Source organism: Petaurus breviceps, unplaced genomic scaffold, assembly GCF_028583685.1.
Source record: "Petaurus breviceps papuanus isolate PSGF00001 unplaced genomic scaffold, PetGlider_PUasm1.0 180, whole genome shotgun sequence".
In the NCBI taxonomy this organism is placed as follows: domain Eukaryota; kingdom Metazoa; phylum Chordata; class Mammalia; order Diprotodontia; family Petauridae; genus Petaurus; species Petaurus breviceps.
Window position 1 is genome coordinate 4,894,924 of NW_027185782.1, and position 16,531 is coordinate 4,911,454.

Consider the following 16,531-nt stretch of genomic DNA (forward strand, 5'->3'; position numbering starts at 1 on the left):
ATGGGGCTCAGTGAAGGGAATGGGGTATCCCCTAAGGGATATGGGGCTCAGTGAAGGGAACGGGGTATCCCCTAAGGGATATGGGACTCAGTGAAAGGAATGGGGTATCCCATAAGGGAGATGGGGATCAGTGAAGGGAATGGGGTATCCCCTAAGGGAGATGAGGCTCAGTGAAGGGAATGGGGTATCCCATAAAGGAGATTGGGATCAGTGAAGGGAATGGGGTATCCCATAAGGGAGATTGGGATCAGTGAAGGGAATGGGGTATCCCATAAGGGAGATTAAGGCTCTACAGGGGAAATGGAGATCAGTGAAGGGAAGTGGGGCACCATTAGGGGGTAAGAGTTTAGTGGAAGGGCTGGGTAGTCCAGGGAAGAAGATAAATTCTTAAGGAACCAGGGTGGAAGTTTAGTGAGGATCTGGGGTCACATAAATCCATGTTTCTAGTTCCTGCATGTAGGGAATAGGGGTGTCCTTTAAGAAGGTAGCTGTTTCTCCATGTCCTAAAAGAAGCAATATGGTACCGTGGAAAGAACTATGGAATAAAAGTCACAGAACCTGGTTTCTGGTTCCAGATCTGCCCTTAGCTACGTGTAACCTTGGAAAAGTCCCTTACCCTCCCTGAGTGTCAGACTTACCCTCAGTAAAATGCAGAAGTCGCTCTATGTTTATCTTTTGATCTATGACTCTCCCACCCCCTGCCCACCCCTTTCAGGAGTCCCCAGATGCTAGAAATATCCCAGCAAGAGGAATTCAGTACTCTAAGCTCCCAGATTTCTCTGGGTCATTGAGAGGGGATAGGATGACTGGAAGAACCTGAGCCCTCAGGTGCTGGAGGGAGGTGGGGCATGGGCTGACAATTCCAGCAGTTGCTGATACTTTGGAATAGGGCCTCGGTTCCCTGGAACCCAAGCTTTGTGTAGGTGGGTTGGATGAGGTCATAGAGGTGAAAAGGCAAGAACGCCCAGTTCGGGGACTCTAAGCATCACCCCTGCTTCTGGCCCCAGACACAGAAGGCTGCGACCACAGCTGGCACAAATTCCAAGGACACTGCTATCGATACTTTGCCCACCGCCGGGCCTGGGAGGATGCAGAGAGAGACTGCCGCCGCCGAGCTGGCCACCTCACCAGCATCCACTCCCCCGAAGAACACAACTTTATCAATAGTATGAGCCTGGGACCTTAGGGCTGGGGGTGGGGAGGAAGAGCATAGGTGGCACCTGGGAGACAGAGGGTCAGGTTGGGGTCTGAGGCACTTAGCAACTGTGTGACTCTGGATCAGTCACTGTCTCTGTCTGACCTTCGGCTTCCTTGGCCATAAAATGAGGGCACATACTTCCTGCTTCATAGCACTATGAGAAAAGTGCTTTGTAAACCTGAAAACACTATAAAGGTTGAATCCAAGGACCCCAGTCCCCTGAGATGGTGGCTACCGGATGTGGGGGTGTGGCCCACTCATCAGAGATCTCAGCATAACTCAGGTGGTGGGATTCACAGCAGCCTCTAGTCTACCCCCCTTGGGGAAGGTGGGAGGAGTGGGGATCTCACTGGCCTAGACCCCCAGTGATGGCCTTCTTTCCCTACCCCCTGGGCTGGGGCACGTTGTTCCTTAGGCTTTGGCCATGAGAACACCTGGATCGGACTGAATGACCGCATTGTGGAGCGGGATTTCCAGTGGACAGACAACACAGGCCTGGTGAGTTGAAGGAAGGGAAAGTCAGTGGCAGAGATACAGTAAGGTCTGGATCCCCTGACCTTGCTCTAGATAGATGGGACTGAGTCTGAGACTCCCTCAAGGGGTACAGATGGTATGGGTATGGCAGAAGAGAGTGGGGGTGTATGGGGAAGAATCCTGAGCTGGAAATCAAAAGACCAGAGTTTCAGTCTTAACTGCCACTAACTTGCTGTGTGATGTTGGACAAATTACCTCCCTCCCAGTTTCCTTATCTATAAAATAAAAGTATTGAATTAGCTGTTGTGCAAGTTCCCTTCAAGAATTAAAATTCCTAATGGGAGACTGTGCCCCTGAACTGGTCCTGATCCCAATCCTAGGGACAGAGAAAAGCCATGGGCTCTCTCCCCACTCCAGAAAGCTAAGACTGACCAGGGAGATCACAAGTCCAGTAGTGTCCTGGGGACAGAAGTCCTGAGCCAGTGAATATAAAGAACAGAAAAAAAAATATTTCTCTTTATACTCCTTCGCCGAGACAGAGGTAGGGCTGACACTCTCCCTTTCCTCTGACCCAACAGCAATATGAAAACTGGCGGGAGAAGCAGCCAGATAACTTCTTTGCAGGTGGGGAGGACTGCGTGGTGATGGTGGCCCACGAAAGTGGCCGCTGGAATGATGTCCCCTGTAACTACAACCTTCCCTACGTCTGTAAGAAAGGCACAGGTAAGAGCAGGCTCTCCAGGCAGTGAAACCTTGGGAAACTAAGGGCATGGGGTGTAGGGCAGAGGAGTAGTGACAAGGCTGTATTAGGGGAGGGGGAAGAGAGAGACAGAGAGCAGAGAGAGACAGACAGAAAGAGACAGAGAGATTGAGAGAGAGGAACAGAGAGAGGAAAGAGAAACAGAGAGGAAGAGAGAAAGGAAAGAGAGAGAAACAGAGAGAGGAACAGAGAGACAGACAGACAGAATCTGACAACCCATGGGAACCCAGGTTCTGATCCTATCCCCTCCATTTTCTGGTTATGTGACCTTGGGCAAAGCTTTCCCTTCAGTGTGTATCACTTTCCTTCCATGTGAAATGGAGTGATTCGACTGGGTGGCCTCTAAGGTCACTGAATCATAGAATGGCAAAGACTTTCAAAGCCACACAGCTCAACCACCCCCATCACCTACTGTGTTACATATCATTCTAAATGGCCACCCTAACCATGACCATAGACCCCCCTCCCACAGCATTCCGAGGACCTGCTGAATTATATCCACGCTGAAGGTTAAGAAGTATTTGCATAGGCGAGTGAATATAGGTTGTGGGCAAGTGGGTGGAATGGGTCATAGGAATTAGGAGGTTGTCATAAAAATGCTGAATCTTATATTCAGACCAATAGAAGACAAAAACACACAGAATTATATATCATGGGGACGTGTGGGTATGGATACAAACACTCCCTATATATCTATCGTTTCATACAGATGAAAGTTTACCTTATATCCATAAACCAAAGGACAAGCATTCTGTTTAACTGTTCCTAAGGTTAATAAGTAAAGATCTTAGCCCTATTTAGGGGCCATTAGTCTATACCTTCCCCGTTCTAATATTCTGTGCTCTAAAGTCCCTTCCAACTCTGACATTCCCTGTATTTCTATAAAAAATTAGCAAGCTTAGAGAAGGAAGCAGGGTGCTGCTAAAGGAGGTCTTTCCCAGGCCTCACTACTCTGTCATGGAAGACTTCCTGTTCAAGAGTGAAGTCCTCTCCCTTTGCCCCCATACCCACATTCCCCTTGACACGTGGCATTTTCATTTCTGGGTCAGCCTGACCCTGGGCTTGTCCTCTGACCCATTCTGACTGGGTGCTGGCCCCTGTGTCCTCAGTGCTATGTGGCCCCCCTCCAGCGGTGGAGAACGCCTCGCCGGTCGGCCCTCGGAAGGCCAAGTACAGTATCCACTCGAGTGTTCGCTACCAGTGTGACAAGGGCTTCACGCAGCACCACGTGGCCACCATCAAGTGTCACAGCAATGGAAAGTGGGACCGGCCCAAAATTGTCTGCACCAAACGTAGGTGACTGCCCCCAACCCCGCCCTCCATCTCCTCCCAGCCCCAGCCCTACCCTCATCCATGTAACTAGCCTGGCAAATAGTGCTGCCTCCATGGAGACCGAGCAAGGCATGGAGAAGGCAGATTTGCTTTTGTGCAGCAGCCTAGGTGTTTAATAAATGCTTGTTGACTTCTTGGGAAAGGAAATGGAATAAACCAACATCAATGGGGGAAGGAGTGTGTGAGGGGGGTGGTCTGGATCATCTGTGAAGCTGCATTATTTCCTATCTGCGATTAGACAGTTAGGAGGCACCAGTGAGAGTGATGATGTCAATGCTGAAACTGAGCTGGAGTCTCACTGTGGGCATTCCTACCACCTGTACAAACCCACCCTCTCCTCCTGTGGGTTCTGTCCACGGCCTCCCAAAAGTCTCCACCTGAGTTGTATGTTGGTTGAGCTCCAAATGAGATAATAAATTAAAGTTCTTTGCAAGCTCTTGCTCTGTCTCTCTCCTCTCTCTCTCTCTCTCTGTCTCTCTCTGTGTCTCTCTCTGTCTTTCTCCTCTCTTTCTCTCCTCTCTCTCTGTCTCTCTCCTCTCTCTCTCTCTGCCTCTGTCTGTCTCTCCTCTCTCTCTTTCTGTCTCACTCTGTCCTGCTCTCCATTCGTATATATATATATGTATTAGCTATTATAGTATTATCATCATTATTATTTAGGGAGCTATATAATATAATGGATAGAGTGCCACACTTGGAGTCAGGAAGACCCAAGTTCAAATCCTACCTCTCACACTTATTAGCCAGTTACAAGTTACTTAGCTTGTCTGTGCCTCATTTTCCTCCACTTTAAAATGCCAGACCTGGGTTTGGTGGCTTCTAAGGTAGCTTCTCATTCTCAAACTATGATCTTCTGACCCCCAGCTCTTGCCTCGGGGGCAGAGGGGGGGGGGTGAAACTGCCCATCTCCTTTCTCACTCTTGTGACATTCTTTAAAGTAGTGATGTGGAACGCAAATAGAAAAGAGATCATTAATCCTCACATAAGGACCCCTGCAGGCTGGGCTGGGTATTGACTTAGCTTTAAAATGTAATGTTCTCTGTGTTGTGTTTTTATTTATTTGTTAAATATTTCCCAATTACATATTAATCTGGCTCAGGTCATGCTGGGGAGTGTCCTGGACCATGGGGGAAGTGGGGGGGGAATGTGTTTGACACACATCTGCTTTAAACCACCATTATTGTGATCTCTGTAATGTTTGCAGCCTCTGAAGCGCCCCACACACCCCTCCATCGCCCTTGGGGTGACCATGGCTTTAATTCTCAGAAAATCGTAATACTTCATGCCTCCCAGTCATACAGCATGACTCTTCTCTAGAAGAGTTTTATTTTGGAAAAGACAGACTTCCAGGGGGAACTCTGGATCATTTAAAAGCCCTGCCTAATTTCCCAAAAATGTTCAGTTTGCCCTCCTCCTCTTCCTCTTCTTCCTCCTCATCCTTCTCTTCTTTATCCTCTTCCTCCTTCTACTCTTCCTTCTCTTCCTCCTCTTCTTTCCCTTCTTCCTCCTCCTCCTCTTCTTTCTCTTCCTTCTCCTCTTCTTCTAGTCCTCTTCATCCTCTTCCTCCTCTTCTTCCCTTCTCTTTTCCTTTTGCTCTTTTCCTCCTCTTCTTTCCTTCTTCCTCCTTCTCTTCCTCTTTTCTTCTTCCTTCTCTTCATCCTCCTCCTTCCTCTCTTCTTCTTCCTCATCATTCTTTTCTTTATCCTCTTCCTCCTTCTACTATTCCTTCTCCTCCTCCTCTTCTTTCTCTTCCTTCTGCTCTTCTCTTCCTCTTCCTCCTCCTCCCTCTTCTCTTCTTCCTTCTCCTTCTCCTCTCAAGTCCAGGCCTGGAATTGCTCGGTTCCATCCGACATAAGAAATCAGCATATTTCAGAAGTAAGAGCACTGCCGTGGAATTAGAATCCCTGGGTTCCAACTTCACCTCTGCAGCTTAGAAGGCTCTCCCTCCTCCTGTCAGTCTCCTGGCTTCCTTCGGGTCCCAGATAACATCCCACCTTTTACAAGGATCCTCCTTAATTCTAGTGCCTTCCCTCTCCCTATCAATTCCAATTTATCCTGTCTCTATATTATTTACATAGAATTGTTTGCATGTTTTCTTCCCCTTTCATGAACTCCTTGAGAGTAAGGATTGTCTTTTTTTTTTTTTTGAGGGGAAGGGCAGGTAATTGGGGTTAAGTGACTTGCCCAAGGTCACATGGCTGTTAAGTGTTTGAGGCCAAATTTGAACTCAGGTCCTCCTGACTCCAGGGTCATTGTTCTATTCACTGCACCACCTAGCCACCCCTAAGGAATTGTCTTTTTTTATATTTTTAGATTTATTTCACTAAATATTTCCCAAATGAAAATGTAAAAATTTTTTAAATTCATTTTTAAAATTTTTAAGTTCCAAATTCTCTCCCTCCCCCCTTCTTGAGAAGGCAAGCAATTTGATATTAATTCTACATGTGAAGTCATGTAAAACATATTTCCACATAAGCCACATTGCAAAAGAAAACCCAGAATGAAAGAAGGAAGGAAGGAAGGAAGGAAGGAAGGAAGGAAGGAAGGAAGGGAGGGAGGGAGGAAGGAAGGAAGGAAGGAAGGAAGTTTAAAAAAGTATGTTTCATTCGGAGTTCATCAGTTCTCTCTCTGGAGCTGGATAGCATTTTTCATTATGAGTCTTGGAATTGTCTTGGATCATTGTATTGATCAAAGTAACTAAGTCTTTCACAGTTGATCATCCTTATAATATTGCTGTTACTATGAACAATGTTCTTCTGGTTCTGCTCACTTCACTTTAAATGAGGTCACATAAGTCTTGAAGGGACTGTCTTTTGTCTTTCCTTGTATTCTCAGTGCTTAGCCCAATGCCTAGCATACACTTGGTGTTTAATGAGTGTTTATTGACTGACTTACTTCCTACCTCTATGACCTTGGGTGAGTTACTTACCTTCCCTAGTCTATATCTAAAAAGTGAGGTCCCTTCTAACTCTAGAGCTAGTCTCTGGTCTATAATCCTATAATATATGTGGCCACTATATGACATATCATCCATCGAACTACATATCAGTGTCTCTACAATAGCCATTCTTTATCCACTTGTTTTTTTCTGTGTTGATAGTTAAGCTGACCCCTTTTAAGTGATTTGAATCTCAGTTAGGAGGCTGTACAATACTGTCACAATATCACCCAGAAACAGCAGCCTCTGGTCAATGTCACCATCCATAGAAAATCCCTCTCCTATTTGGACTGTGCCCTGGACACCCTCCAGGATGGTGACAAATATCTTTGGTAAGCACACAGTTCCCTGTGTGATGTCCCAGGTGACATTTATAATCAGATGGTCATCAAATAAAGTTATCTCTGTCACATCTTTTAAGAAATATTGAATGGTTTTGACAAATGCACAGGAAACCCTTCATTGGAAGAGAATCTTCAGAGAGATGTTTCACTGTCTTGGATCAAATGATATTTCTTTCTAGTCCACAAACAATGGGGCCAGGGAGCACTGCACCCTTCAGTCAGCTGTGACATGGTAAAGATGTGGGTGTAGAATATCGTTTACAAAAGCCTGCCAGGTTCGCTTCTCAGACTTTCATCAGGTGCTTCCTCACAGCATGTTTAGAATATGGCCATTAAAAATTTTGTGGAAATGGGAAAGTAGGAGTATGGGTCAGTAGTCATTGATATGAACTATCTTGGTCACCTCTTTTGATAACAAAATTTGTCGTTATTTAAATTATGAAATGTAATTATTAAAGTTAAATTATTAAATATAATTATGAAATTGCTTATATTAAATTTACTTTAATCAATCACCAAGCATTTTTTAAGTACTTACTATGTGTCAGGTGCTCTGCCAGGCACTGGGGACACAAGGAAAAGTAGGAATAGTCCCTGCCCTCAAGGAGTTTGCATTCTAATGGAGAGAGACAGCATGTGTATATCTAGGCACATACAAGATTCATAGAGAGTAGATGGAAGGTAACCTTAAAAGGGAAGGTTCTAACAGCTGAGGGACCCAGGGAAAAAACCTCCTACTGAAGTTGACATTTGAACTGACACGGAAGAAAGCAGGGATTCTAGAAGGCAGAGTGAGGAGGGAGAGCATGCCAGGCAGGGGGAGTTTCTGCACTTTAGGGATCCCTAATTTCATTCATATGCATGATACTTCCACCAACACAGATTCTACACCCTCTCTGGCTTCATAGACAGCCTTTAAAAGATCTGGCATCCAGAAGCATTCATCACCACTTGGCCAACCTGGTGATGAATTTCTCAGAATTTAGCCAAACTTGTCCTTGGACAGCAGACGTGTCATCTGTCACTAAGCCCAAATTCATAGTCTTTTTAGCTTGGTGGGACCTGCCAACTTCTTTGCAAACCTTCAAGTTCTCTGTAAATGATAGCTGTTGTTGCTGTTGTCATCATCTGTGATCATTGTAGTTATTTTCATCATTATTGTTGACATAACCTTTAAGAACCCAGGGCTACATCCACACCACAATGAGGAATCTTATAGATGTCATCATCATCATCATAGTGATGGTGGTGGTGGTAGTAGTAGTAGTAGTAGATTAGTAGTAGAGATAGTAGTAGTAGAAATAGTAGGAGTAGAAATAGTAGTGGTAGAGATAGTAGTAGCAGAAATAGTAGAAGCAGAATTAGAGATAGTAGTAGTAGAAATAGTAGAAGCAGCAGTAGTAGTAGCAGCAGCAGCAGTAGTAGAAGTAGTAGTAGAAGTAGTAGTTGTAACATTGATAAACATTATTCTCTTCATCAAAAACTGTCTATGTCCACTGCATTTGGGTTCTAATGTCACAGTCCCTGGCATACTTACTGTATATGGAATTGGAAATAATAGTAAAGAAAAAACACCCCCCCAAAAAAAAAACACTTTTGTTGTTGTTGTTGATTAGTTGTGTCCAATTCTTCATCATCCCATTTAGGGTTTTCTTGGCAAAGATACTGGAGTGGTTGGCCATTTCTGTCTCCAACTCATGATGAGAAAATTGAGGCAAACACATTAAGTGACTTGCCAAGGGTCACACAACTAAGTATCTGAAGCCAAATTTGAACTCAGGTCTTCCTGACTCCAAGGCCAGCATTCTATCCATTGTTCCAAAGACAATAAAGACAGTTGAATTAGCCTAAGTATATACATAGAGGAGGTCCATTCTGGAAGCATTGCAATTTGGAGAGCTTTGTCAAAATGTATAGAGGCAGTTGGGTGGTGCTGTGGATAGAACATTGGACCTGTTGCTGAGCTATCATCAGGAAGATCTGAGTTCAAATGCAGCCTCAGACACTTACTAGATAGGTGACCTGGGGCAAGTCACTAAACCTCCCTCAGTCTCAGTTTCCCCATCTATAAAAGGAAGAAAACACTAGTTCCTGCCTGCTAGGATTGTTGTGAAGATCAAGTGAGTTAATATTACGTACTTTGCAAACCAACTGCTATTATTGTTATTCTATCTGAAAGAAAGGAGGGTATCATGGGGCAGCCAGGTAGCACAGCAAGTAAGAGACCGGCTCCAGCATCGGGATGACCTGGGGATCGAATCCGGGCTCTGACACTTAGCACCACACCCAGAAATAACTGGCCATATAACGTTGAGCAAGTTATTTAACCCCGATTGCTCATAAAAAAAAAAAAAGAAAGGAGGGTACCAAAAGCTTGTGGAAAGAAATCAAAGACATTATTATAATTCCTCAAGAGGCACTTGAGAGAATACCACTAACTATTGACCCATATTTATTCCTTCTTTCCCATCTCCCAAAACCTTTGAGAGTAATCTACACACATACCAAGGGTATCCTTGACAAAGTTATGAGAAAGGAATAAGCAGGCTTTCCCAGATGGTATTCTAAAGCATCTCTACTATTACACAATTGACTAAATGGTACATATCTCACTGTGCTCATTCATTGTTTGTTAACTCAATGGAGTAAAATACAACCTCAAAGACTGTCTTCCAACAAAGTATCTCCCATGAATATCTCAAAATCATACATGATTTTTTGAAAGTGCAAAAACAGACCTCTGTGATTATTGCTATCAAGCAGAGTATAAAACATGCTTGCTGAAGGTGTTTGCCAGCTTTGTCATAGGGGATATCCAGCACAGTCCAAATGGAAGAGGCAAGGTCCTCCAGATGCCTCTATTTGCAGATGACATTGGATTGATTACATTAAGCCCTAGAATGTTACAGAGCTTCCTGAATAAGATTCATAATCACTCAAAAGAGTTTGTCCTAAGGATTCACATGGGAAAAACCAAGTGGATGAAGAATGATTATTATCCTATCACTGTTAGTTCATTGAACTAGTCTATGTATTGCCAATGCAATATTTACAATGCCCATGATCACAATAAAGACTGTGACTATAAATATCACATGACATTTGGTCACAAAATATACTAAACTCTCCATATAGGGGACAGAGCTGAAACATTTAAAACCCAATCCCAAAACCCGTAAGCCCATTCCATCATAGTACCAAAGATATTAAGAAGCCATAAAACTGAGAGCCACAGCATCCTTTAACCTTCTCACAAACCAATACAAGATCAATATTCATTCACAAACCTCTTTATCTCTTTGCCTCAACCTCCTCTCTCTCCCACTTTCTCTCTGGCTCTGGCTCCCAGCTTCATATGGGCTCTGCTTCCCTTCAGCAAATTCCCTCCATCACAGGCTCCGTGTGATTATAGTCAGCCTATTAGGGGGCAGAGTTTACTTTCACAGCAGGGGAGCTCTTCAAACTCCCTTAGGTCTATTAAGGAGCAGGGAAGATCTTCAAATTCTCATTCCCATTACAGTCTATCAGGACATATCTTTAGGGTGGGCAGTGCTGAAGGACATGAACTGAGCCCAGAACTGAATAGAAAGAGGAAAGTAATTGGATTACTTTGGGGATATTGAGCCACTTTTAATGAATCCAATTTTTTTCTTGAAACAAAGACTTAAATACCCATTCCTCATAGGATCATTGACTTAAAACTGGAAAAGAATTTAAAGATCACAATAGTCCATCCCTTTTGTTTTATGGGTGAGGAATAAGGCCCTGAGAAGTCCAGTGGCCTCCCTTAAACAACACAGTTAGGAAATATCATAGCCGGGAATTTGAACTCAGGTTCTTTGACTCCAAATCCATCATGCCTCTCATCGTGCCACTTTGTCTCCTACAAGTCATACAATACCTCAGTCTGTGAAGAGTCAAAGTTGTAGGTTACCCAAAGGCCAATGGAGGGGACTGTGGTTGGCGAGAGCAAGCTATAGCATATTACCAATTGTAGAAGTGATATAAAAGAGTTGTGTGACCAGAAAATGAGGTAGGACAGCCAAAGTGGCAAGAGTGAGGGATAGCCAAAGAGATCATAAAAATGGGAAAAGGACCTACATGTACAAAAATATTTGTAGCAGATCTCTTTGTGGTGACCAAGAATTGGAAATTGAGGGGATGCCCATCAACTGGGAAATGACTGGACAGGTTGTGGTATATGAATGTAATGGAATACTGTTGTGCTACAAGAAATAATGAGCAGGCAGACTTCAGAAAAACCTGGAAAGACTTATATGAACTGATGCTGAGTGAAATGAGCAGAACCAGAAGAACACTGTATACAGTAACAGACACATTGTGGGATGACTAACTTTGATAGACTTGGCTCTTCTCAACAATGCAAGGATCTAAGACAACTCCAAAAGACTCAGGATGGAAAATGCTGTCCACATCCAGAGAAAGGATTATGGAGTCTGAATGCAGATGGAAGCAGACTATTTGATCTTTTTCTTTTGTTGTTTTGTTTTGTTCTTTCTTATTGGATCCCATTGGATCTAATTCCTCTTTACATCATGACTAACATGAAATTATGTTTAATATGAATGTATAAGTAGAGCCTATATCTGATTGCATGCCATCTTGGGGATGGTAGAAGCATGGAGGGGGAGAAAATTTAAACCTCAAAATCTTATGGAAGTGAATGTTGAAAACTAAAAATAAGTAAATTAATTATTTAAAAAAGAGTAAGGGATAGACAATGGATCTACTCAGCCTCAACACAACCAAGGGAACACCCCTTCCCTTCTCCCAGCATGTTGGGTGGATCACTATAAAGAATTTAATGAGGATACAGATGGAAGTAGGCAGCTAGGTGGCACAGTGGATAGAGCACCAGGCCTGGAGTCAGGAAAACTCATCTTCCTGAGTTCAAATCTGGTCTCAGATACTTCTTAGCTATGTGACGCTGGGCAAGGCACTTAACCCTGTTTGCCTCAGTTTCCATATCTGTTGAATGAGCTGGAGGAGGAAATGGCAAACCACTCCAGTATCTCTGCCAAGAAAATCCCAAATGGGGTCACAAATAGTCAGATATGACTGATCAACAACACGGACAGAAATGACAAGAGTCAGAAGGCAGGAATGGGGTGCATTGGAGACAGCACCATGGAGACAGACCTTAGACCTATAAAAGCAGCAGCACTTCAAAATGTCTGTGTCGATAATAATTTATGTGACTTCTCCAGCCTTCTTTTCCCCAGCCAAAAAACAAGGTGGTTGAACTAGAGGGTGGCTGGGTAATGTATTGGAAAGAAGGTCTGGGTTTGAATCCCAGCTCTGCTCCTTGCTAACTGTGTGACCCTGGGCAAATAATTTCATTTCCATAAACCTGTTTCCTAATTTTCAAAGCGATGATAATGTCTGCCCTGCTTACCTCACAGGGTTGTTGTGAGAAAAGTGTTTTTGCAAACTTTAAAGCACTTTAGAAGTATGAATTAAAAGTTATCATTCTTACTATTGAATGATCTTGAAAGGCATTTCCAGCTCTGATGCTCTATCGCTCTTTGTTCTAAGCTCTGACCTTCTGTTTTCATTATCTTCAAGCAGTAAAAAGCTTCACGTGTTCAGAACACTAGAAGTGAGATATAGGGTGGTGAGGTGGCATAGGGAATAGAGCACCGGCCCTGGAGTCAGGAGGACCTGAGTTCAAATAAGGCCTTAGACGCTTAATACTTACTAGCTGTGTGACCTTGGGCAAGTCACTTAACCCAAAATGCCCTGCCTTCCCCCCTCCAAAAAGCAAAAAAAAAAAAAGTTAGATATAGAATCTGATGACTCCAGAGTTTCTTCTAGCTCCTACCATGCTAGCATTCATTTCTTACTTTATTCATTTTTCCACCACCAATCCAGGCCCAATTCCTTCCCTCATTTGGAGCCCCAGAATAGAGGTTACCATGGTGACCCTCTCCAAACTATCCCTCACACAGATGCCAAAACAATATTTCTAAAGCACCAAGATCTAACCACTCCCCTGATTAATAACACTGGTGACTATTACTAATATACCTTCCTGAGATCAAATCTGGCCTCAGACACTTAGTAGCTATGTGACCCTGGCTCAGTCACTTAACCTGTTTGTATCAGTTTTTTCATCTGTAAAATGAACTGGAGAAGAAAATGGCAAACCACTCCAGCATCTTTGTGAAGAAAACTCCAAATGGGGTCATGGAGAGTTGGACACAACTGGAAAACAGCTAAATAGGAACAACAAAAACTAAACATTCCCCTTCAATTAATTTTTTTTTCATTTATATGAGCAGGGTTGGGGGGAGGGAGCGAGTAAGGTAGTATGTGTTTAGCTTACCTTATTCACTAACAACTCTACCCACATACAGAGCAAAAGTTAACTTCAGGCCAGCACCCATATGAATGATCAAAGGGTCTAAATTCACAGGGTTTGAAGTAAAGACTTTTGTCCATATTTGTTTGTTTCTCCCTGTAGCTCGTAGGTCACACCGCCTACGGCGTCATCATCACCACCACCAGCAGCATCACCACCAGCATCATCACCACAAATCCCATAAGGAGCGGAGAAAACACAAGAAGCACCCCCAGATAGACTGGGAGAAGGGAGAGGAAGACAACTTCTGCTAAAGGGCTACTAAGACATAAGAAGCACAACCCCGGAAGCCACTTTGACAGATTCCTTTCTCTTTCCTAACCTCCTTTGTAAAAAGCCCCCCATTCCTGTTTCTCACCCTACGAGGTTCTCCCATGTATTTGAAACATGGTCTAGCTCCCAACAGACTTCTGGTGTAACGTCCTAATCAAAGGAAGAACAATCAGGAAGGGTGTATTATGCTTTGGTTTAGCCTTCTGTTCACAAGGCTGATTGTTTATTTGTGGTAAGGGAATTTGGCACGTGAAAATGCATTTGAATTTACTTTCACGAATTCCTTTTGCCCACTGGGAAACCAAGAATAGCCAACACACTGATGTGCCAATGGCCCTAGTCAGAACTGAAACTTACCCTAAGATGATTATTCTTGGGAATAGAAGGATAATAGAAATGTATACATGACTTCGTTGACTGTTCTCCCTCCTCATGGACATTAGCTAATGTTAGATCTTTTATGACATGATGGATACACATCTGTACTGCACACCTGGGTGTGTGTGCTTCCTATTTTGGTCTGAATATAAGATTCAACAATTTTTTAATCACAACCTCCCAATTCTTGTAGTATATCACACCCATCTATCCATATCCATACCCACTCGGTTACTCAAAAACTCTTCACCTTCAACTAGGATGGGACAGTACTTTTAGAATGTTATGGGGGTGGGGTCGATTTATAGTCAGGGTTGACCTATATTCAGAGCAATATGACAGGAGATGGAAGGAGATTGGATCAGATGAACTCTGAGGCCCCTTCCAACTCTGAGACTCTATGATTCTAAGGCTCAGATGCTAAAATTCTATGACATTTTAAGATTCCATGATTCTGAGATTATTTGATGCTTATATTCTATGACCAAGAGAATCTATTCATAACTAAGAATCTATGATTCGGAGTTTTTAAGATTCTATGCTTCTGAGACCCTGTGCTTGGCAGGATAACAGGATGGCTTGGATTGGCAAGGCCCTGGGTCCTTCATACCTCTTATCTTCAAGATGCCAAGCCTAGGGGAGCCATACAACTAGCCAGGCATAGAAGCTCCTTGCCAGTCTGAGGAGGGGGCCAGTTTGTATACATCTCTACCCCCATTCCTCCATAGCTCAGGCATTGATAGTCTCCCAGACCGAATCTTCACCCCAAGCCCTTCCTTATCCCCTCTCTAGCTGCCCCCCATTTCCCACCCCACCACTCTCTTACCAAATCCCCCTTTCCACCCTGTGCTCATTGCCAGCGACTGGCTGGTTGAATAGAAATGCATAAAACTCTAAAGTAGCAACACCCACCTGTGATCGTATTGTAGAAAGGTTTGCAGTATTAAACACACACACACACTTTTTTTTTCAAACAAGTTTCTTTGGTTTGTTTTTTTAAAACAAAGATGTGAGAAAGAATGAACATTTCTTCATGTCCAGAGAAGCCCCCTCCCCACCCCCAGACCCCGTTCCTGTTTTTAGCTCAGAACCATAATAAACAGAGCAGTGAATTATACCCAGAATGGAGTGAATTTGGGGCAGCAGACAAGCCCAAGTACCTCAGCCTGGGAAACTGTCCTCACTGAGTCCAGCAGAGGACAGCGCCCAGCCTGCAGCCTGGGTCCCTGTCCAAGTCAACATAGACAATACAGGGTATATTGTGGCTGAAAGACCAAACATAGGATTGTGGCCCTAAGCCAGTAAAAACAATTAGCAAATCCAGTATTCTGGGTTCTGTTTATATTTCCTGGTTTAAAAAATCCTTTTTTAAAAAAACTGTAAATGAAAGACTTGGCTTTGATTATAAGTTTTAATAGGGAGAAAGTGTCAACTGAGCCTGGGTTCCTAATGTGAAAATCTGAACACAATCGCCTTTATCACAGACAGCAGTAGGCTCTCAGGAAGATGGGGCATTCATTAAATACTGGGGTGTGTGTGGTGGGGGTGGGGGTCATGATACCTAGCCTTGAAGGGGAGATGAAGGTAAAGAAGACATGGTCCCCCACCTTTGGAAATATACTTGATCATAGTGCAAACAGGACCCTGATTTGGGACTTTTCTCTTTATTTTTCCTGCTGTGGCCATTAACTGTCATTCAGTCTTTAAAGTGGTCATATCGAGCCACAGTCTGGTGCTGGTTTTGTCCTTCTCTTCCTGGAGAGTCTATAAGTTTCCATTCAAAGCCTTTTCTACATTTAAATGAGGCCAGGAAAGGATGTTCATGATTGTTTACCTACCCACCTTCCTTTTCTCTTTAGACTTATTATAACTTTGGTCTCTTCTTAGCCACAATCTCTGGTTTTTCTGCTGCCATCTCATGGCCCCTCCCTGGCAACATTAGGGGGAGTATCTCTCTTTTTTTTTTCTCAATGGGGTTGTTTATTATCTTTGTATGTGGATGCGTGGGTGTGCCTGTGTGCGTGTGTTTGAAAAGCTTTGGACTCAGCTGGTTTTGCTGTGACTACAGTGTTCCGTAGGCCTGTGGTATCTGACACTGTGCATTGGTGTGCTCTCTTGGACATTTTAATAAATTTTTTTAACAGTTCAACCCACTCGTCATCTCCTCCTTGGCTTAGCTGTCAGGACTGGCAATCATCCTGTTACCAGTTTCTGGGGGCTGGTGGTTCAAGCTCAGCTTGGTCAAAATCAGCCAGGTGCCTCAACACTCAATGTATTAGTCATAGTATACTGGAAATAACTCTGGATTTGGACTTGGGAGATCTGAATCTGTACTGACTATATGACCTTGAAAACCATTTCACTTCTCTGATATTCTATCTGCAAAATGGGATAATAATATTATCTATATGACAGAGGGGTTATAAGGAAAGGGCTTTATAGTCCTTAAATAGAC

At 43.6% G+C, this 16,531-nt stretch overlaps 1 protein-coding gene across 2 annotated transcripts in view; it reads left to right on the forward strand.

Annotated features, from left to right (window-relative positions):
* NCAN (neurocan) overlaps window positions 1-16,225 on the forward strand; it is a 70,045-nt gene extending 53,820 nt beyond the window's left edge. The window contains exons 11-15 of one of the 2 annotated variants that reach the window (XM_069086896.1): window positions 1,008-1,166; window positions 1,614-1,696; window positions 2,251-2,395; window positions 3,542-3,724; window positions 13,528-16,225. In XM_069086896.1, the coding sequence (XP_068942997.1) occupies window positions 1,008-1,166; window positions 1,614-1,696; window positions 2,251-2,395; window positions 3,542-3,724; window positions 13,528-13,679 (722 nt within the window). In that variant the 3' untranslated portion in view covers window positions 13,680-16,225. The remainder of the gene's footprint in view (window positions 1-1,007; window positions 1,167-1,613; window positions 1,697-2,250; window positions 2,396-3,541; window positions 3,725-13,527) is intronic. The other variant, XM_069086897.1, reaches the window with a different exon arrangement.
* The last annotated feature ends 306 nt before the right edge of the window (window positions 16,226-16,531 follow it).